The following is a 24,005-nucleotide window of genomic DNA, read 5'->3' as shown; positions in this document are numbered from 1 at the left end:
CCATAAATTTGACATATTTTATTTAATTACTTCTTTACTCCTAAAGACACTGCCAGTATAGACCTCTACAACACACTCAGTGTGGTTGTGAGGCAATCATAAACAGAATTCTGGAATATATTTTCAGCAATTAAGGCAATGTAGAGTATTAGGAAACAAGTTTAGCAAAGACAAAAGTGAAAGAAAAAAGTGTGCTCTTTTCTGATCCAGAAATACTTCTGGAAAACTTCTCACTACGGAAAAAAATAGTTTGACTGCTGCTTCTCACATTAGTATTTATTTTGGCTACAAAATATTTTTGTTACCTGACTAAAAATGAGTAGAAAGAACAAAATAAAAAAAGGAGAAATTCAAAAAGGGAAAAGTTATTATCAAGGTAAAATCAAGAATATTATTCTGTAGCTGAGATAGTTTATTTAATCAAGAGGATTATAATGTTAGTTGCAGTCTGTCATCAATGAACTTTTGGAGTAGAGGCCAGATTTTCCTGGCCTTTTAATACTCTCTTAATCATTGTTAATTTCAGTTATATTTACAGAAGAGGAGGAGGTCCTGTCATCACTGAAGTAAACAAAAAATTCCCAGTCTCCCTGAACAAGTCTCATAGAATATTTTGTGCTAGAGATGAAAGAAGTCAATGGCTCAGATGTATAATATTTTCTAACAAATCAGTGATCAGAAAGTCTACTTTTGCTTACATTCATTGTAAAATTCATTGATTTTTTCTTTTCTACTTCTTTAATCACGTCTTTTATGCTTCGACTAACAGGAAACACCATTTTTAAAACTTTAATACATTTTTTTTTTTTTACATTGAACATCATCCTGTTGCTCCCAGGGTTATTTCTCTACAACAACATTATGAGTCAGTAAGTTATGTTCATGTTACGTAGTTTTTTCCAAAATCCAGTCTGAAAATTCAACAACTTTTGTGTAGACTCCTGGCTGCCGGGGCCGAGCGCAGCCTTCGCCCCAACTGGTGATGCCCACCAGATACCACACCTCCTCGTGCCTGCATGACAGTGGTCCTCCAGAATCTCCCTGTGTCACAGGACAGAAAGAATTCACAAGGAACAGAACTTCTCTCTCAAAGAAAGCCATGATAAAATCAGCATCATCCAGCGTGAACAACAGAATAACTGCATAGAGTTCAATTACTCTCACTAAAAGTTGCTTTACACAGTGTCGAAGAAGCTTTTCTGTTTATCTGGTAGAATGGTGTCTAAATACTTTCCAGTCATTGCAAGTAAGTTCCACTACAGTTCAATGTAACTGGGTTTTTTTTGTTCAGTTGGCTTTTTTTTTAATCTGTATCTGCCAGTTTAACCCTCAGTGAGGACTACAACATGTAAAGGTAAGAAAATTAGTAAATTTGCCAGTGTTTTTGTTTGTTTATTTGGATATGCAAACCTCAGCTTTATGCATTATTCTGTTTGACTGACAAACTTCCCTGGGATAAAACACATCTCTGTTTTCTTTTGCTATTCCTAATTGATCTTTCTGAACAAAGAGTTCCTTAACATAGCTGTTACGAACTGCTGAGACAATAGTAAGTGTGTTATTGTTATATAACATCATCATTGTGTTTTGATGTTGTTTCATACAAAGAAAACTTAACTAGTATTGAGGAAAAAATTACTTCCCAGCTCCAAGAATTTTTATCTGTAGTTACTCAGCAGTGATCATAATAACAGTACATTAATAGAGAACATATCTTAAATGCTTAAAATATATACTATATTTGGTAGAGAATTTAATCTTACTAATGTGACTATATTTTTGTCTATTATAATTGACTTAAAATAGTAAATAGTAAAAAGTAAACAGTTAGTGCATGAGTTTACACTCAAGCAGAGAACTTGGCTCACTGACCTCATGCTGTTGTGACATTTTCAATTCTAATAGTGAACAGACCAGTCTGCTCATGTCGTGTGTAGCTTTCCATATTCAATTTCTAGCACTCTCTGCTCTGGATGCTCATGGATAGTGGATGATTTAAAATAAGCTTTTATGTATTATATTTCATGTCAATAAATAAAAACATGAAAGAGGAAATCTGTGTTCCTGGAGAAATGTCTATAATATCTCTCTTTGGTTTTCCACTATTACAGAGGAATACTGGTCTGCTCCCTAAACATATGACATTTAGAACTTCTACTTTATGATCTCTTTACATGCTCTTCGCTTTTCTTTTTTTAAGGGAAATGTGTATCATTCTTAGCAAACCAGTAAATTTTGCCTCTTAACTTGAGACACACAGAGGAAGTTGACTTTGTCCCCTTAATAGGAGAGTGCAGAGATGTAAAGTGTACATGTGTCTCTCTCTCTCTCTCTCTTTCTCTCCCCCTCCCCCCCTCATCTCCCATTTGGAGATTCTTTTCTTGTAGACACATGAAGTCTATCCCAAAGGATTTCAATGTCGCATAATAGGTGCTATACATATAAGTTGACTGTCAGTGCTTTCAGCAAGCAAAAGTAACACATTAAAAAACAGTTCTATTTCTAAATATATGCTTGTTACAAAAATTAAATATTTATGTTATTCAATTATATATTCAAACAAATTATTGAAATATATGACAATATATGACATCTTTCTGTTACCTTACAGGCATCCTTTCCACCTTCGTCATAGCCAGCACAGATCTCTTTGTCATCTATTCTGCGCTTCCGGTATCTTGCCTGGCATTCCTCTTTTGACATGAGCGGAACAGTAACTTTCTGAAGAATATCTTCTACACGACCTATGTAATAGATATTACAATCAGACAGATATTCAGCTCTAGCAAAGTATAAGTAAAAACTAAACTCTAATAGTCTCCATTCAGTGATACTAAACAGTCAGAGTTCATTGCTTTTAGTGTGCAGTTAGACAGCCATGACATTTGTTTTCATTTTTTAAACAGTGTTGATTGTCTGGGTTTTTTAGAATGTTTTGAAAACACAGTATGACTTATGACCAAGAATGTTTCGAAACTCCCCAGTGATTTGCTGTGGGCATTGAGTATTGGAGCCTGTATTCCCATGAAGAGCGTTGCTTTGCGTTATTGATAATTATTTCTTAGTAACGTGTTGCAATACAATTGAAGCAATACAATTTCCAGGTGTGTGCTGCCCAACACCCCAGTTATCTACAGGGTGGTGAAAATTTCATGTAAAGTAAATAAAAATATTTGAGAGCAGTCTTTTCTGACAAATTAATAGAAGACATTAGAATTCTTTTAGATTTCACATTAATCTCTAACTCTCAAATGGGGAGGTGTGCAAGGAAGGGAACTCTGTTTAAACAGATTTATCTATGTATATAATGTAATAGAGTTTAATAATTAACCGCTACTTGGCCAGTTTCTGGGTAAGGTTACAGGAGTTCAAATCACACTTACTATTAAAACACAAAGGTCATTAATACTTTTCATAAACAATCTTTAGAATCATGAAAGTAATATACATTGATCTCTGATTTCTGAAGTGAAGCCATATGAGCAAATTCACATTTAAAAAAAACATGAGTTATGTGCAGACTGTAATTCAAGATCCCACTGTACAGCAATTAGTCTACTGTCTGCATCTGTAACATATCATTGCATAACTGAAAGTATATTTGGGAAGGTGCATGGCGATGTTTAACTAGGCAACTTGCATTCATCTACCTGGAGCAGGAAAGCAGGAAAGTATGTAGAGAATCCATCTATAGGAATAATTATATTCATGCCCACTGACTCTGATGACTTCAACAGTGTCTCCCACAGTATTCTCCTAAGAAGCTGGCAGCCTGTGGCTTGGGTAGATAAGCTCTTTGCTGGGTAAAGAACTGGCTGGATGGCCAGGGCCAGAAAGTGGTGATCAATGGAGTTAAATCCGGTTGGCAACCAGTCATGACTGGTGTTCCCCAGAGGTCGGTACTTGGACCTGTCCTGTTCATTATCTTTACTGATGACTGGAATGAGGGGAATGAGTGCACCCACAGTAAGTCTGCAGAAGACATCAAGTTGAGAGGAAGTATTGCTCTGTCTTGGGGTAGGAAGGCCCTACAAAGCAATCTGGCAGTCTGGATAGCTGGGCTGAGGACAAGGGGTTGAAGATCAAGATCAAGTGCCAGGTCCTGAACTTTGGCCATAAAAACCCCAGACCATGTTGGAGGCTTGGGGCAGAGTGGCTAAAAGAGAGTGTGAAAGAAACAGACCTGGTGGTATTATTCAACACTCAGCTGAGCATCAGCCAGCAGCATGCTCAGGTGACCAAGAAATCTAACGACATCCTGGCTTGTATCTTGGTGATAGATGGAAGGTTGGACTGGATGATCCTTAAGGTCTTTTCAAACCTCAGTGACTCTATGATTCTATTACTGCTTTGAATTCATACAAATAAAGCTATGAGCAAATGCACATTCTTTGCATTTGCAGTCTGTAAACACCATTCCTGGTTAAGAATTAAGAGGGCATTTTGTGATATTTTCTTTTAACATAATGCATTTTACAAATACAAGAAGTCACAGTTTAAATATTTATCTGTACCTCTTTCCTTCCTGTAACCCCATCCAATTACCCAGCAGTCAGTATAGAGCATGCTAGCCTCTTCTTTTGATGGCAGGCAAATAGGAAGTTGAAGATCTAAAATATGATTAAAAATATTAGTTTGGCCAATGGGAACATGGCACAAATAAAATATTAAGGTTTTTTCGGCACCTATATAATACCTGATGGCCTCCATGTTACTCTTTGTACATTTTACTAGATACTGCTCTAGTCACATAAATAAAAGCCCCACATTTTTTTAAAAAAATGAGATTCTCCTTAACCAAGTGATTACATATTAAAAGATGACAACTCAGGTTTCATGAACTGTCACACTAAAAACAGCCTTTATCATCCTGAAAAATTTCCTTCTGAGATAGAATACATACCAGTAAAATTCATAGCCTTATCAAGTTTCAGTAAAGCAATGTCATATCCAGTCTGTGCAGAATTATACTGAGGATGAATAATAATCTCTTCCACTCTGAAGAAAGGTGTATCCTCATTTATTTCTGATTGTTTTAAAACACCAGCATAAACACGCCAAATGTTGGGGTTCTGAACACTGAGGGAAAAAGACAAAGATTTGCACTTAGTTTGGTGCAGGTGCCAGCACCCTCTGAGTGTACAGTGAACAGCACCGAGGTTACTTTTACCAGTTGTATTTTCACACTCTCACACCTAAAAACAGATTTCTCTTATCCATTCCTCCCACTTTTCTTTTTTTTTTTTTTTCTTCTTTCTCTTATCTATATTTTCAGCACCATACCACTCTTTCCTCTCCCTTACAGTCAGACTCTTGTTCTGACCCTTTTTAACCCAATTTCCCCTTCTGCCTTCTTTTATTTTCTATTTTACTCTGCTCTTACTATTTTTATCTTCAAGAGCCTAACACAAACCCTGAGGAACTCTACAATACTGGATAGAAGGTAGAGAATGATATTCCCTATACTGGGTTTTTCTGAGTGTTAAGTGGAATTATCTAATTTTATAAGGCTTGTCAATAGAGAACTGGTATTGACAATATTTCTTTATGCTGAAACAATAAGGGATAATGTACAAAAATGCTTGAGTAAAAGTGTCTGATTTTAGCCTAGACAATTTTTTATTCTTTAAAGCATTTTATACTACCCATGCCTTTCTGACATTACACTGACTCAATATATAGCCTTACAATTTTCAGCCTGTAAATGACAGGCCTACCTGTTTTATAGGATGTGACCATCTAATGAGGATATGCATCATGCGCAAGATCATTAAATCAGCTCTTCACAACACGCATGATTTCATGACTTAAATGTGATGGCAATTTTGTGGTCATTAACAGTACCTACTATATATATCCATGCAAATTAGCAAAGCTTTGAGTACTCAGAATTCTAGATATTATTCCCAAGGCTGAAATCTGTACCAAAACAGTGTGTTAATTGACTAGTTGATAGCATTAGAAAATAAAAAATATTAAATGAAAACCAGTCCAGTGATGGTTTGAATGTTACAGAGAAAGGTAGTGCACATTCCAGAGTCAGCCTAATTGGATCCCTTAGAGATTGTCTAGGCCTCTGCCGAACACCCTGTCAGATTGGTACCATTCCCTAAGTACCACAGAGAAATCTCTGATGTATTCCATTTCATATGTTTTGAATGACTAACAACAGATTTTCCTTAATAATATGATATCACAGTATGAAAAAGTTCATGTTGCATGAGAAAGTTTACACTCTTGTAGGTATCTATCATTTACTTCAGATGCATTAAAATAATCGGTAGCACAGCACTATGCTACAAAGGGCAAAGTGTGGAGGGCCAATTATGTTAAGAGTATGAACAGACTACCTTAAAACTTCACCTGATTATATCAAAGTAGTTGATTCTGTTCTAGTTATTTTAATCACACAGATTTATCTTTCTGAAAGGTGAACCTCAACTAATTGCAGATCTTGGACTCACCTCACAAAACAGTGGGCAGCTGTAAGGATCCACTGGTTACTAATGATAGAGCCCCCACAGAGGTGTCTCCGGCGAGATAGCTTCACATGTAAGCTTACTTGCCATGGCCATTCACCAGGGGAAGAGTCCGTCCCTCCAATTATCCTAATATTTCTTGAAGAATGCTGCATACATACTACAGAAATAATTGAAAACTGCTTAGAGATAATTTTCATTTGACCATGAAAAAAAGATGTAACTACTGTTAACCTGCAAATAGGAACAAATCTTAAGCAAAGAACATTAGACATTCTAATCTCTTTATGACTTTTTTTTTTTACCATAAAATCCAGTTTAAAAAAGTCTACAGGGTACTGTCTGTTATGCAAGCTGTGCAGAGTTCACTTTTTTAGAATACTCTTTATCTTCACGATCTGCTTTGTGATAATTTCAATGCAAGTAATATGCAGAAGAGAAAAAAAAAAAAATGGGAGGGCTTAGGTTTCCTGTACCAAAATATGTCTAAAAATCTCTTTAAAAGGAAAGTTTTACTTACCAGTACTGGCCTTTTTTTTACATAGTCTTAGTGAGTATCCAGAGATCCTTCCTGGCCCATGTTGTATTTCCACTGGAGATCCATTTGACGACATTCTTAGATGACACTCACACTTTCTGACAATAAATAAATACAACGATCCAGTTTATACTTCTTATACAGAACACACACTAGATGCCTTCCCTAAAAATTCTCACCTTTCCTCATTGCATGACTCTTGGAGGGGAAAGTAAGTAAAAAATTGGCAGCGGATCATGTCTGTGCAAACCTGCTGACAAGCTCTGGGTCCTTTAGTGTAAGTGACATTGAGTTCATCTCCCAAAAAATTCATATGCACGTAAGTGCGAGAATTGCAGGCTGTAAGAATGAGCGTGTTCCAAGCATCAGTAAGTCTATTCATTTAATTAATTCAAGAGTTGTATTTTTATTGTAACTTATTGTTTACCAGGAAAGTATCTTCTGCAATTTAGGAGACCAAAACCTGAAATAGCATTTTCTCGTAATGTAAGTGCCTCTGGTATTCCACTTGTTGATGTTTTCAGGAGGCAAAGATTTCTATAATAAAAAAAACAAAACAAAACAAAACCATTGAATTTGTTCTTACATTCTAACATTTATGCTTCAGGTATTGGTAAGCGAAAGTTCTTTCTTAAATGTGCTTTTTTTTTTTTCCCCCAAAGTTTTATCTGTAAAAGTATTTCATATGAAAATTTATTCACTAAGTAAATTGAGAAGGATTTTGTACTTATGTGAAATGTCATACGGATGTACTACAGAAGACTGTATGGTATTTATACACACGGGGAAGAGGTAACTTTAGATTATATATGCCATCTCAGTTTTGCTTCAGTTTCATTGAAACGTTATTCTTCGTTCCACCTCTTTTCTGTAGACTATAACTTTTTGAATCTTCACTGCCAAACACGAAAGAAAGAAGTTCAATCTTTAAAAATAAACACTTACAGACCTGTTAACTTGATTCAAAAGCTTTAAAGTAAATAACTTAATTCTGCTAGGAAACCAGACATCTCTTAACAATTTCATAAAATTCAGCTCTAAGTTATCAAAACAACTTGAAAGCGTCTCTTTGCTGAACATATATTTTTTCAGATTAATACCAAATATGCAGCTGAGGTACAAGATCCCTGTTCATACCATAGGACAAGTGAAATGTCCACAAGAAATTATAAATGTACAGAAGCAACACATTAAAAATTATTTAAAAAAAAAAAGCTGTTTTGCAGAAAATAAACCTTTAACAATGATTTCCAAGAATATAATAAAATGCTGATTAAAAGGCTGAGATTGTAGGATTGTTTCTGTTTGTTTTTTTTTTGTTTTGTTTTTAATAAATATCTTTTAAAAGTTGTCAAATTCACCTTTGAGATTCTATTTGCCATTCCTTGGTGAAGAATGTAAAGAACAAGCAGTTTGGAAAATAAGTACAAATAGTTTGGCAGACAAATGTGTCAGGAGTGAAAAAACTTGTAACATTCATTCCTGAAAATTCTTCATGTTCAAAAATGTCCATTTGACAATCTGTATAAAACAAGAAAAGAATATCAAAATTCCAAAGCTTCTATGTTATATCAGAGAGTTAAGGTTTACAGATTATACATTCTCATAATTTACATTTTCTCTTCTTTTTGCCTGATGAACTGGAAAGATACCATCTCATTTTAACCAGAAACTATTTCTTGAAAACATTTTTAAGTATGTTAACTCATAGAGAAAACTAGAGCAGGGGAGAGTTTCAAATTACATGCTAGAATACAAATTTTCTAATCTAATACGAAGAGCTCTAAATTAGGAACAGAAATCAACATATATATCCATAGTTAGAAATAAAACTTATTAATCTTGTCAAGGCCTAAAATTATTAAAACTTGTATACCTAAGAGGATAATGGGAAGATTAGGAGGAAAATAATGAGATGATTCTCTTAATTTTATTTATCTAATTGTTATTTCAAAAAGTAGGCAGTGTAAGTATGAGTAACATGCAGTCTTCCCTATAACAGGACCAAAATAACAGAAGGTTGGCAGGGTAATTCCCATAACCAGACTATGGATATGGAAGTCACAGGAAATACCAACATGTTTAAAAGAAATGAATGTCTTGCCTTCTTTGATGATACACTTGAATTCCTAGTTAAAGTACTTATGCAAAAATAAAAACGGGGAAAAAATCCAGTACTACTCTTAGAATTATAAAACCATAAGACTGGACTTGGTGGAAGCAGAGAACCTCTACCGCTGAGAAAGGACAGTAGCTGAGCTGACACCACACAGTTGGTTATAGAAACATACTGGGAGCATCTTATTACAAAAGAGGGAAAAAAACAAAATGGAGAGGCAAATCTTAATGTGATTTCTGTTAGTATGACATGATTTAAAAATTAAAAAATAAAATCATAAACATGAAAAGACCACAATACAGGTCATTTATTACACAATAGGAAGAGCAAAGAGAAAAAAAATCTGAAGACTAGAAAATAAAGGTCAATTAATTCTGACAATTATTAGGCAAGATCCCATGTTAAGGGCTAAATAGAGTTCAGGAGAACAAATGCCACTTTCAGGAAATGATATTTAAATCAGAAATGTGAATCTGCAAGTATACGGATACTAATCATGATTTCAGTGATCACCAGTTCAATATTCAGTGACCTCAGGGAAGGAACTTCACAAAAGGCAAAATGTATGACAAATTGCTATGGGCATGTAAGAGCAGGAGTGCATAAGAACAAAAGCAGAAAGACAAAGACAGAAAATGAAAGGGCAAGTAGCAAGAAACATTCTCAAAAGAAAAGTATGTATTTAGTTTCAATGAATTAGGATTAGTAAAGGAGCCTGGGTTCTGCTCAGGGGAGAAATTAATGACAATGGACACAAGAAAGGCTACAGAACAGCCTTTTTTAACATCTCACTTTCATGGAAACAAACTGCAATTAGATGGTCAACATTACTGAGCAGAGGGAAGACAACAAGGAACAGAAAATGGAGAAATCTCATAAAACTGATGAATTCAATGTTCTCAGACTGAAAGAATCTCAGTTTCTTGGTAGTTTTGCTTTTGATATATATAGAGGATTGCTGTGATTCCAAAGGCTTTGAAAGGAAAGCCCAGTGTCTGTTTTTAAAATGATGAAACTGGACCATGAACAATGTAGGATTAGTCAGTCTAAATAGTCAGAAATAAACTAGAACAAATATTCAAGTAAGCACATTTCAGGCATTTGGAACATAAGGCAGAGGATGACACTGAGATTTTACTAATTTATAAGATATACCTCTGTCTGAACAAATGACCCCGTTACCTGATAGTATTGTCCAGGATTTTATAGCTCATGATTTATGGTTTATTCTTTCTCTCTCTCTAAATCCTTGCCTTTCTTGAAACAAACACACACACACACACACACACACACACATACACACACAAAAGAGATAGGAACAAGACTGAATTTCACATGCATTCAGCAATTTTTACTTTATTTGTCATGGACCATTAGTTTCATGTTACCACATGCCCTTGATAAATTCTCCTATGGTATCTGATTTATTTAATTTTATAAAATCTGAATATCATATTGTTTGTGCTTATGCTACAGTCCCCTGATCCTTCTCAAAATCTGTCAACAGGATGCTCCTGGCTACTGTGATTTTTCTTCTAACAATAAATACATGTCTGACTAGCTTATCTTAATGGAGCAGTTTGGAAGAAAATCTCTCCGTTCTTTCTCAGAGAGCAAGGGAGGAGAGAGAAAAAAACAGATTTTCTTCTCTTTACAAATATTTTTCTTCCTTTTTTATTTCTCACTGTCCATTTTTCTTTAAATGTCTTCATTGTTAGGATCTGAATCAACTACTTTTTCAATATTTTGCAATGATTATTCATCTTGTGAGACTAGAAGAGTCTGAATAAAACTGAATTTTAATTGAATAATTAAAAGATATAATGCACACAGTTTGATCGTGCACTCTGGAGAGTTTTTCCTGAGTAATAGTTACAAGAATGAACACAAACATTACTTTTATCAAAAGCACCAACAAATAGAATTTGTACCTTCATATTAGTCAGTTGTATCACAAAGCTGCACATCCTCATTAAAAACCTCTTGAAGTATATATGGTATACTAACAGAATTTAGAAAGATTTATATTTCTGTTGTTCTTTGACTTAGATGGGATTCTGTGTGTCATTTTTTTGTATCTATGGTGCAAAGATAAGATGCTAAGAGTCATCAGGCTAATCTTATGAAAGAATTCTTCACATCATCAAAGTAAACAAAACCTTTTGTAAGACAGAATAATACAGTGGAAAAAAGTCCGCTTTGTGCCTGAGAGTACTAACTATACTTCAAAGAATAAGTTTATATTATAATTATTTTATGTCACAAAACATTTATGCGTGTCAGAGAGACTGTATCTCATCGTCCATAACACTTGAACCTAAACTGAATCAACAGAGATTGTAAGCAGTTACCTAATTCAGAAAGCTGACATGGCTTTAAGGAGAATCCAGACACAACCTCATCAAGCACCCTTATGCTGGTTGGAGTTCCTAAACTGGTATGTTTCAAGAAGCATTTTTCACTGAGTGATAAAGAATAAAGAAAGTAGTAAGGCAACAAGTTATCTTCCTTGGTCTACATCATTATTCTGTTTCCATGAGTCCTACCATAATGCCCACTTTGCTCATAGGCCAGAGCAATATCCAGCCTCCAGAAAAATCTTCAAATAAGGAATGGATGCAACTCAATAACATTTTGTAAAATCAAGCAAGTTGACAGCTCAAAAATAGTCCAAGTACAAATGAAAGAATTTCCCTGGCTGCATTAAATGATGCCACTTTCAGAGCAATAAGCAGAGTAAGATTTGACAGAGCAATACCACTGCACAGTTGCCAGTACAATTTGCATTTCAATATCTCCAGAACATTTAAACTGTTTTCAGTTCTGTGAAAATCAAGCTTGACTTTCTCATCAATGAACAAATGAAAACTAACTTACTGAAGATATTTTCCTAACTGTAAGCTTGAATAAACATTACAAGGATAAATAGTCAAAGAAAAACTCATTTCCTTGAATAAATTCTCTCACCTCTGACTGTTCTGAGATTTAGCGTACTAAAGCACAGGGATCTAAGTACATCTAAGCACAGGGATCAAATGCGTATTTACCGAAAGCTTGCATCACGGAATGTTCTTGGGGCATATGTAAAAAAATGACAGTGCTTGTCATTGGTGCATCTTTTTTGGCACTGTTGATAGCTGTCAGCCATACTAACGTCATAATTTATCCCTTGCATATCCAATCCTAAGTGGACATCTGGACTGCAAGCTGTGGAAAAAAAAAAAAGCAATAGACAAAGTTCCAAAAACATTCTCATACTCTCGTTTTCCCCAAAACTTCCCAAACAATAGCAGTTTATAAGACACAGCCATTATCCTGATGTCACTTCCTGTGCTCACTTCAGTTACATTGCATTTTGCATATACTTACTAAAAACAAAATCAGAAGTATAGGCATAATATGTCAGAGAAAAAACTAACAAGCTGTGACACTGTCTCTATCCACACCAAGACCATGATGAGGTTAATCATACAAAAATTGAGGATCAACACTAAAATGTATACTATTCTATTTCCAAATTTATAGAGCAGTTTAAAATACCAAATCTGTCTGTCAAAGCAATAGCCATCTCCCACTTGAGCCAGAAGATTTAATTTATACTCCACAGAGGGAGGACTATGAACATGGAGTTTGAAATACTTTCCCTACAAAGGATGAAGGTTTTACCCCTTGGGCAGTATGATCTCTTCACAGAACACGAGTCAGCCAAACATTTCTGGGATTTTTAAACACATATGAATAGATTTTTATTTTAGTGACATTAGCATTATTCTAAAGTAACTCCTATGACATAAATTATCTAAAGAATATGAAAAATAACATCCCATTAAAACTTACTATTCTGGTCTAAATCTATACAGAAATATAAATTCTGACAGAATTTATGCTGACAGAAAAGGGATTTTAAAAGACCTGAATGACTGGAACACATGTTCCAATTAGAAGCAAACACAACCAACCTGTCAATAACTTCAATTGAAAACTTGCATAAAGTAAGATCTACTTAACCCCTCAAATTCATCTTTGGAACTCGAGGTATCAGTTAAATGTCTCCCACCTTTGCCTCTAGCAAATGAAATCCTGACAGCAAGGGCTTGTCTTGACTGGGAAGTCTCTCTGGAGGATGGTTGGAGTTGAAGCATGAATCCAGCAAAGGATTTTTGTGTTATGTTTGAAAGAGATAGGGCAAAAGACATCTGGGCAAAGTCTCTGCTTGGCTACTTCCTGATGCAGTTTCTGTTTTCAAAATGCTGATTCTCTAACACATTTGCAATGTGATACAGAACACAAAATTCATACATATGGATAACTGTATCTTACCACTAATTTTGATGTTGCATTGTTTTAAAGAATGTCCAGAAATAGCTCCTTCCATCTTCACTTTCGGTAGCATTTCAGTATCACTGTCTTTTAAGTAGCAGGAGAACCTGTTTTAAAAACGAATAATTCACAGTTTTGCAGCATAACATAGTACTCCCTCATTGTTTCCCAAGTAAAACACAGGCTTCATTATTCCTCAACATTAAAATGAAAACGAGTTTAAAGAAAGACAAAATTGATACTAGTATGCTTGGTGATAGATGAGCATACATGGTGTGTGTGGGACCAACACAGTTTGGAGACAGAAACACAACAGGCACAGAGAGGGAAGGCAGCCTCACCTCAGGCTACTGAAATTCCTAATCTCTTAATTGAGAGAAAAATATGCTAAAGAGAGTGGATGGGATGACAGGCAACACAAGTGACAACTGGAAACGTGAAACTGGCCACTTAGTCCCTCAACAGTAAGTAAGTGGCATGGAGGAAGGAATGCAGAGTTGGTGCTATTTCCTTGGAGGTGCTGGTAAGCAAGTATGAAAGATTAGATGTTGTCAAATTTAATCTTTCAAAGTTCAGCAAATACCCTTTTATGTCATCAGTTTTAAAGGTACGTGACATAGTCTTTCAAAGCAACCCTGTAACCTTCTGTGCATGTCCATGTTCTGTCAGAATATTACCAAGTTCCTAAAATTATCACAGCAAAAAGCCACAAGAATATGAACATTTTACCTCTGTGCAGGATCTTTTGTCCACGTCACTGGCAAATATGTGAAGAGCAGGCAGGTAGGATGGTAAGTACAAACTATTTGACAGTAATTGGCACTTGGTGTGAAAACTGTAATGAGGTCTCCTCCTTGGAAGTAAGTATTTTCATAGATCTGTGTCACACAGTCTGATACGAAATGACAAAACGAGTAAATTATTGGAGATGTGGGTGTGGACAGCTCACCAGGAGAGGGTGAAGACATTGCCCCTTATTTACCATGCTTTGGCAGGAGAAGACCCCTTTGGCAGAAGAAGAAAGTAAGTGGGGTGAGTTGCACAGTTCCTCTGAGAGTGTTATCCCTGCTCTACATCCTGGTAAAACAGAAACCCTCTGGAATCCCTCACTCCATGCTCAAGGCTGTAGGAGTGCAGCTCAAGTGGTGGCAGATGCCCTAAGGTATAGGCCATGAGGTGAGAATTCCTTCACAATAGATCTCAGAAAAGCAGAAGCATTTTCAAAGGGGGATTGGTACAGGGAGCCATTAAGAGAAAAATCAGGAGAAGGATGTACAGATGGCAAAAGGAGTTAGAAAATATGTGAGGGTAGTCCAATTGTTCTCCAATTGTTGAGGGATTTTCTGAGGCAAGATTCCTATCTGGTGCCATGTGCGAAACAACCTCAGTGGTTCTCAGCATTCTATAAACTTCCTACCTTTCAAGTCATCTTGAACCATGTCCAACTTGGTACATGACCAAAAAAAATTATACACGCACACACACACATACATATATATTGTGTGACAAGAGCAGTAACTCAGGAATCATCCAGAACCAAAATATGATGGATTACCACCTTGTATTTACGGGAATTTATTGTCTCTGTAATCAAATCTATTCACACTGCATGGCCTTGTCAATGATATGAAGATATCTAATTTGCAACCGCATCCCATCTTTCTAAACCACAGAATTATTCAGATTTCCATGTTAAAGCACAAGAGAACTGGCTTCACAGAGGAGCTCAACACTTCTTGTATTTGTCCCTCTCAGCTGGTAGAAAATACACTAATTTTTATTATTGGATCTATAGAAGTTCTCTTTCTGAGCTAAAAGATGAAGAGGAAATATTCTATTTTTACAGACTGAGAAGAAATCCAACTGAAAAGATTTAATCTAACTTCTTAATCCATCATTATAGAGATATCATACTGTATCTAAAGCTACTTAAGATTAAAACAAATGCAAAGATCATATTGGGTTTTACAATTTTAAAATATTACAAGTGGATTCTATTGGTAAATATGTCTATAATCTATACTAAGAAATTCAGTGTCTCCTACAAAAAGGTTAAAAAAAAAAAACCCAAAAATTGACAAAATAAGGAACTACTGGGAATGTTTGTAAAATTTGCTAATATTTTTTTTAAGTTAATATTTTATTAATATGAAATTTGAACTTGAAAAATATCTGGAGCCTCAGAAATTTTCTAAGATTTTAGCCTACTTAAATTTTTATCGAGGTAAAATATTTCTGAAATAATAGTACAATTTTCAAACAGATTTTGCTAAAAAAAAAAAAAACACACACCTTAATTATCTCATTGTCCACTGAGAATGGTTAATACATTGCTAAACACAAACTCTATTAGGCATTGGTTATAATCCTTTGGCACAGGGAATTTCAGGGAAATGGAATGTAAGTTTTTGTAGTTGACTTCTGTTAGCCAAAGTAAACCATTAACACATACTGACATTGAAAAACACAGTCATTGCAGACTTCAGCACCAAAAAAAAAAACTATTAAAAACTTCCATCCCTAATAATAGGAATTGAAAAATTAATTAGAAACTTCCACTCCCCCTATGAGATATCCAAACTTAACAGAGTACAACTCCACTCTCTTGGGACCAGGTTGCATTTACCAATGCGTGTCCCCCTTCCAAAATCATGCTGTTCTGTAGCTCTACCCACTTCACTCCACATACAAATACTTATTCAGGTCATTTTGAATATTACTCTTTTTAACCGCTCCTTCCTAGAAAACCCATGTTACTCTATACCAATCTTAGGAATTATGAATTGACTTACCACTGTAAACTGAAGCGAGTAAGAAAATCAAATAAAAAGTCTGATAAATCCAAATCATCCTAAAAAAAAAGAAAAAGAAAAAGAAGAAAACAAATAAAAACAACAATAAAAAATAAAGTTTATTAACACTTGGAGAATTTCTGCTTTGTTTCACAGCAGCATGTTTATTCTTGCATAGACAGGGGAACAATATTCCACTAGAATATCATCAATCTCAACTCTGCGCTGGTAGTTAAGTGTGTACTATTACCAACACAGCAAATAAACAGCTCACACAAACCACTTTTAGTGCACACTATACAAATTTTAAATTTATATATTTTTTTAACATGCTAAATTTAAGCTGCGACAGAATCAAATAAATCAACCACACCACAGAATCCACGAAGATCAACATATACTTCCTCGTGTCTATGAAAACCTTCCTCAAAATATCAGTTGCAATAATTGTTACATACCTGAACATACAGCAGGTCTGTGTGAGTGGATAAGGCTTAAGTTCCTCTTTAAAAAAAAAAACGAAAAACAAAAAAAACAAGAACAACGACAAAAATACCATATTGTTAACTGTTTGTGTTAAATATTACTGTGTCTGCAATGCTAACTTGTCTTTGATGTTTACTTTGAATGAGTGCTCAGTCTGTCAATATTGTTACTGACCTTGGGCAGCATTTTCAGAGTGTATATAACCAGCACCACACTGAAATCAAAGCACAGAGTTTACAATATATATTTCCCTTCTGAAGACTTTGTAAAACCAAAAGTAACTCCTTGGTGCAAAACAGTCAGCCTCTGCTATTAGTATTAGAGCCTACAGTTTTACTGCTGCTCTTTCTACACTGCTTTTCTCTTTTGCTGTTAGATGCTGCTCACAGATTCTTCAGTTTGCCAAAAACCAAAAAATAAATCCACAACTGTTTGCGTATTTCATAGATAAGAAATGCAAGTGCAACAACAAGAAGTCAAACTTAGTTTATAGCTGATCTAAATCACTTATTTTATTTCCAGAATTCTTTTAAATTTGTGAAACAAAAAGAAAATAAATTTCAATAAGAAAACTCTTCCAAATCTAAAAAAAAATTCATTTCTAAGTAAAATTTCCAAAGGAAGAACTTTTCCCCTTTCTTACTTTTTTTTCTCTTCTTTTACACTGAATATGTTAGCAACACAAATGTGCTCTGTGAAAAATGTGCCAAAATCACAACAGCCATGATACTTTTAAGCATGTTGATCATAGAATCATAGAATGATTTGGGTTTGGGTTGGAAAGGACTTAAAGATCACCTTGTTATAACTCCCTTGCCATGGGCAAGAACACCTCCCACTACATTTAGCTGCTCAAATCCCCATCCAACCTGGTCTTGAACACCTCCAGGGTGGCTGAAATGACTTCCATGTGACTGATATGCCAGTAAGGCCTCCAGTTCCTCCTTACAAAGGAAGAGCTGTCCTGAGGACTGCCTCGCTCCAATTTATAGGAGGGAGACGAGGTTCTTGTAATATCTGTATACCCGGTGTGAGATTAAGAAACAACGGTTCATACGTTGGTCCAACCAGTTTATTATCAATCCTAATCAGGGAGACGGGGAAGGGAAGGTGGGCAATAGAAAAGATAGGAAAGAAGCAAGAATCGCCTAAAGCAGAGATAGTTACCACCAGGATCCAGCAGCGGTCCTCTTGCATGACATTTCGAAAGTCCGAGGCAGAAGCAACAGGAGAGAGCAGCAGCGTGGTAGGAAGAAGTCGCAGAGCCGATCTAGGAGGAAGCAGCAGGACTCAGGTAGCAGGCCCAGGAGAGTCCGTCAGCATGCAGGAATTCCATAGTGAGGGATCTGATGGCAGATACCTTTGTTCTTCTTCAGTATCGTGGTAGAGCGCAGAGCAAGTCCAGGAGGGAGATAAGCAGAGCAAATCCGGGAGGGAGATAAGCAGGTCGTGAGGCTTCTCATGGCAGAAACTTCTTCTTCATGAGGAATCTGTTGCCAGAAAAACCTCTGTTCTCCTTCACGAGGAATCTGTTGCAAGAAAACCTCATGGTTTTCAATTCCTCTTTTATCCTTCTTTTTCTGGCAACGTGGCATTCCTGGGCTCTTGGATAAGAGTGATGTGCAGCACCTCCTGAGAGTCATCTTCCTGGAGATAAGTCCACACAAAAGACCGCTTCACATGCTATTTAGCTGCAGCTTATCTCTCTCTCCTTACCCCTGGCCTTGTCCATCAAAGTTCTCCAGACAAAGGATTTATCAACCTTTGCCCAGGACTTGCCTGGACTTGAACAAGTTCATCTGTGTCCCCAGCAAGCTTTGAGACACTGATGTTAACAGAATAATATCTTACAAGGACACATCATACCTTCCTGTGCATCAGCTTGCTTTGTCATCACACACTTGTAGAAGAGAGCTCAAACACTTTCAGTACAACTGCATTTGCATTTAACTGCTCTCTTCTGGTTTGTGTGCCACAATGACAAGGGGGAGTAGTGGAAGGCTTTACTGCAAAACACAGCGATAACTTCTGTAACATGAAGAGTTTATAATGCCTACAGAAATCTGATCTTCTTCAGGTCAGATGAGATTTTCCAACATTTAAGACATATAATTTTCACAATCCTGAATGTATCCAAATTTTGGTAAACAAGCTGAATTCACGTGTGTTCAATTAAAAATAATACATTCAATTAAAATAATTATGCTTGCTTCTTTTTTGAGCATATTAAGGGAGGCATTAAACTTCATGGCCAAAAGTTTTTAAAACTTGCCTCCAAGGGCTTTTAATTTTCAACTGAGAAATTGTGCAGTGTTATTTCAGTTTCAGTTCATTATCAACTCATTAAAAAAAAAAAAAAAGGAAAACAAAACAAAACAAAAAAACCCTAAAAACGTCTGGCAAATGCAGGCATATAACTCAAATGGGCAGAAAAAGAGGGAAGAATCATGGTGAATTTCACCAAGTCTATGCGTCTCGTCATACAATATGCAATCATATACATCTGTTGAAAAATTTCTCTATTATTTTGTTCCTATAATCTGTAGTTAATAAATTTGTCTTGGAAAAAGGAACCCTTTGGTAATAGTTGTTTGTTTCACAAGCAAATTATCGGGGGGGGGGGAGGGAGATGGGGGACGACGATGACAAAAGGACTTCCTTAAAGCAGTTCTTAAACATACATACTACATTCCTTCCAAAAGTACATGTCATTTTATCTACATCTATGTAGTACTTCAATTGGATGTGATGGTGAAACTGAAAAATAGGACAGTAATGCTATTCAAAGGGAATCACAACAAGCATGTTCACTTTGGAATAAAAACATTTTCTCTCAGGGGACCTCTTGTACCCACATGACCAACACTGCCTTGTTTACTCTGGTGAACTTTTACTCAGATTGACAGAGCTGTACCTCTGTACAGAGAAAATGTGCTATGAACAGCTTGCTCCTGAATGAATTCATAGAATCATAGAATGGTTTGGGTTGGAAGGGATCTTTAAGTTCAATTAGTTCTAACCCCCTGTTATAGGCTGGGATACCTGCCACTAGACCAGGTTGCTCAAAGCCCCATCCAGCCTGGCTTTGAATGCTCTAGGGAGGGGTCATCCACAACTTTGCTGGGCAACCTGTTCAAGTGTCTCACCAAAATCACGGTAAAGAATTTCTTCCTAATATCTAGTCTAAATCTACCCTCTTTGTTTAAAACCATTTCCCCCTGTCCTGTCACAACATGCTCTTTAAAAAGTCCATCCCCAGATTTCATGTAGGCCCCTTTCAGGTACTGGAAGGCCACTATAAGGTCTCCATGGAGTCTTTTCTTCTCGAGGCTGAGGAGTCCCAGCTCTTTCAGTCCTCACAGGGGAGGTTCTCCAGCCCTCTGATCATCACCTTGGACCTCCTCTGGATCTGCTCCAACAACTCAGTGTCCCGTTTGTGCTGGAGGCCCCAGAACTGGATTCAATACTCCAGGTGGAGTCTTACGAGAGCAGAGTAGAGGGCAAATCACATCCTCAACATGCAGGTCATGCTTCTCTTGATGTGACCCAGGACATGGTTGGCCTTCTGGGTCGCAAGCACACATGGCCAGCTCATGTTGACTCTTCCATCAACCAGCATCCTCAAATCCTTCTCCTCAGGACTGCTTTCAAGCCATTCTCTGCTCAACCTGTATCTGTACTTAGGATTGTCCCTACCCAGGTGCAGGACCTTGCACTTTGTCTTGCTGAACTTCATGAAGTTGGCATGGGCCCACATCTCAAGTCTACCCAGGTCCCTCTGGATAGCATCCCCTCCCTCATACATTTCTTGTACCAACCTTATAACTCAGAAAGCATCTTCAAGATCAGAGAGGATACACCTCAGAGATCTGTATCTAGCCTGATAGGACACCCTATAGACATGATCTGGAACAAGATGAAGAGAATCTCAGAGAGAATGAGGGGAGTCACCAGCAAAACAGAAATAGCATAAGGTCACATTTCCACATGCCTTTGTGCACATCCTCCTACTTGAAAGAGGGTGCTGTAATAGAATAACAAATACGGTTTTGAATGCTGCAGCAGAAAAAAGCAATAGAGTATTCTAAAATATTCTCTCTGCATCTTTAATTGTGTAGTAAGCATTTTATAAATTAAAAACGCTAAAATGTAATAGCAAATGCTGCTAAAATAAGCTCTAACAATTAAAACTCAAATTCTCCTTTTGATGAAAAATTGCATCTGTACCCATGCATTACTTAAGTAAAGAACTAGCTTTCTAACTATGCCAAACTTTTCTCATCTTTGATTTGATTCCACTCAAAAGGCTAGAATACTGGCTAGAATAACAGCCTTCCATTTGTGGAAAGTGTTGAATTGCATATTATGTTGAAATAAAAGCAGTGTGGAAATCCATTTACTGAAATTACATATCCTAGATATACAGCTCAGAAATATCTGCACATCAGATGTCAAAAAATAAAACAATGCAGATCAAATTCAGGATCACAGAAAAAAATAGCAAGAAACAAGAAATAACAAATCACTTATGAGTTTGCTTTGTAAAATTCTTCCTATAGATTTGATCTACTTAAAGACAGATGTGATTTCTTTCTTACAGAGAATAGCTACCCCAGTCCTTGCTTCTTGCAGCTAAAACACCTAATGTTTGTCACTGTTAGACACTGAAGTGGAAAGACAGAACATTTCAACGTAATGAAGGGTCCCAGTGACTTGACCAGGCCCTGTACATCTTGGCCAATGACAGTCATCACATAATAACTCTTGGCTGTGTGTGTCTCCGAACTACTACCCTGCAATCAGGTTTGCAAGGTTGATCATGTCTCTTTTCCCTCAACATATTCTGCATTTCCATTGAACAACTTGCATCACCACAGGTTATACTCTCAATATAGATCAGAAAAGCTCATTTGTCTAGGAGAATATAATAATTATACTCAGCAGAAAATTCCTATTTTCAGAAGAATATAAATTCTTTTTTTGAGAAAAGTGTGTTAGTTTAGCTTTTAATCCATACAAACAAAGAAGATCATCTTCAAATATGACCTGCATATGAACTGAGATAATAGGCTGAGACGTTTGCAAAGGGTTGGCACCAACATCAATTCCAGGAAGAGAATTGAGGTAAAATCCACCCAAGGCTCTTTGAGTTTACCTGCTGGCAGAGGGCCAACAGTGAGATGACATTTTAAATCACAAAAAGTAAGAGGATCTGTGTAGCAGGATACTAACTTCTACACATGAGTTTCTGTCCTCTGCTGCATGAGGATTAATCATAGAACATAGAATTACTCAGGTTGGAAGGGACCTCAAGGATCATCTAGTCCAACCGCAGCCTAACCATAGTACCCTAACTCTAACAACCCTCTGCTAAATCATATCTCCGAGCACCACATCCAAACGGCTCTTAAACACATCCAGGGACGGTGACTCAACCACCTCCCGGGGAGCCTATTCCAATGTTTAATCACCCTTTCTGTAAAGAAGTGTTTCCTAACATCCAACCTAAACTTACCTTGGTGCAACTTTTCGATTTCCAGCATGTGTCCCAAAAGCAATTGTCAGCAGCCAAAAAGCAGCTCTGGAGGTGCTCTAAATAAGAACTAAGAAGTCACATTAATGGTCTGTAATCAGTTTTCTTTGTAAAAGTCACTATGCCAATTCAGAAATAATTATACAATCTTTTTTAGTCATACCTGCAGAAAGTCGTGTCCTTTCTCCCACTATAAGAAAGGGCTCTTCGTATGAACCAGGGCTATCGCCTCCTCACACGAGATAGTTGTATTACAGAAGCAGCCACACCACTCATCACTAGCACTACTGAGGTTGATCTTTATGAGCAATTGCCCAGGAATGACGCGGTGGGGTTTTAGAATTCAGCCTCTGACTTCAGATACAAGCATCAGCAGATGCCAGCCATCAGAACCAAATCGCAAACAGCTCTGTACTTTTTAAACACATAATCTTTCACTGTTCCTTCATTGGTAAACCTGGCACAGCTGCACTGATTGCTTAACTCTTACATTTCTTTTTGTCTGTTTTGTTGGTTTTCTTTTTAAAAGACTATCCATAACCAACAACACCACTCCATATGACTCAGGTTAAAAAGAGCACATACTGCACACAACACATAGGATTTAACATCTACCTTGGCAGCAGAGAATTCCTGTTCTTTCAGCATTGATTTCTTCAAGATTTATTTCCTTAGCAACTACATTTTTCTTCAGAGCAGCCTTCACAGCAAAAGATGAGAGGTCACTGCCTTTTTGGAGAATACAGGGAACTACATCAGTCCTGGCCAAGAACGCAGAAAATGGTGTTTGAGTAGACAGATTATTTCCTTATTGAAAGGACTGTTAGAGTGGTAAATTTTGAAAATTGTTTCCACAAAATAGATCTCACAGAAGAAAAGTCTGTAGGTGGTTTTAGTATTGTGCTTTCACATGTTTTCACATTAAATCAAGTGGATTAGAATACCAGAACGACTAGAGGAATAATCAGGAATAGATAATCCTTAACAGAAGTCTACTTTTGTCTATTTTACAGTTGCCTATTCTTTCAAAAGGCAAAGCCTCCTAGTGACAAAATTTGGAAGAAGGAAGAAATTATTTAAGTTCAATTAACCTCTTAGGGACGCCTCTAGATACAACTATGAATTCAAAAGTTGAGATTGGTTATGAAACTTGAATACCATTTAATAAGTCAACAAATCATACATCTCCCTTGATTTCATATGGTGTGAAACAAATACAGCTGTCTCTGTAGAGATAAGCTGCTGTCGCATTTTCAAAGGAAAGAGAGATCAAATGGATGCCCTCAGGCTGGCTAATCACTTATCTCTTAGTTCCTCAAATGTATGCAGTCATACAAAATAGAAAAAAAATAAAGAAAAACTAGATTTTTTATGAACTTCTAACTGAGATTGTTGCTAACAAAAATGCTTGAGATTTTTTTTTTTTTTTAGCTACATAACACTATATTTACTTCTCTGTTCACCAAAGATGTCCTATGCTCTTCTGTCATTGTATCACCCCGCAGAGCTGCTTGAGTGTTTTTTGATTCTACCTGAGATTCCTTAAAGATGGAACAGTCAAATTTCTGCAGGCACTTCATTCCACCTCCGTAATTTCTCTTCAGCACCAATAAGCATGATATTCTCTACATTGAATTCAGGACTCCAGAAGGCAAGAACAGAATGACTCGTTTTTTGAGCCTTGACTAATACAATAAAATCCAGATAATTCATCACCACTCAGGAACTGATGATACGA

General features: G+C 36.5%; 1 protein-coding gene across 3 annotated transcripts; it reads right to left on the bottom strand.

The window, feature by feature from the left end:
- Positions 1–391: 391 nt before the first annotated feature.
- On the bottom strand, positions 392–23,924 carry LOC100549617 (coagulation factor XI). 3 transcript variants are annotated; one of them, XM_085223033.1, is made up of 16 exons: positions 18,095–23,924; positions 17,902–18,004; positions 16,249–16,307; positions 14,186–14,348; positions 13,457–13,563; positions 12,184–12,343; positions 11,488–11,597; positions 8,379–8,538; positions 7,445–7,554; positions 7,197–7,356; positions 7,000–7,115; positions 6,465–6,639; positions 4,904–5,079; positions 4,515–4,610; positions 2,610–2,744; positions 392–1,041 (listed from the first exon to the last, which is right to left on the bottom strand). In XM_085223033.1, exons 1-16 carry the CDS (start codon positions 18,375–18,377, stop codon positions 920–922), a joined length of 2,235 nt encoding a protein of 744 aa, XP_085079159.1. In that variant the 5' UTR covers positions 18,378–23,924; the 3' UTR covers positions 392–919. The 3 variants fall into 3 exon arrangements, with proteins under 3 accessions (XP_085079159.1, XP_019470366.1, XP_010708368.1); XM_019614821.3 differs by having other exon boundaries at positions 2,605–2,744; positions 17,902–18,235; XM_010710066.3 differs by lacking the exons at positions 17,902–18,004; positions 18,095–23,924 and adding an exon at positions 16,707–16,752 and having other exon boundaries at positions 2,605–2,744.
- Positions 23,925–24,005: the final 81 nt, after the last annotated feature.

The sequence above is a fragment of the Meleagris gallopavo genome, chromosome 4, assembly GCF_905368555.1.
Source record: "Meleagris gallopavo chromosome 4, MGAL_WU_HG_1.1, whole genome shotgun sequence".
Lineage (NCBI taxonomy): Eukaryota > Metazoa > Chordata > Aves > Galliformes > Phasianidae > Meleagris > Meleagris gallopavo.
Note: the sequence above shows the minus strand (reverse complement) of the source record. Positions and strands in the feature narration are given on the sequence as shown.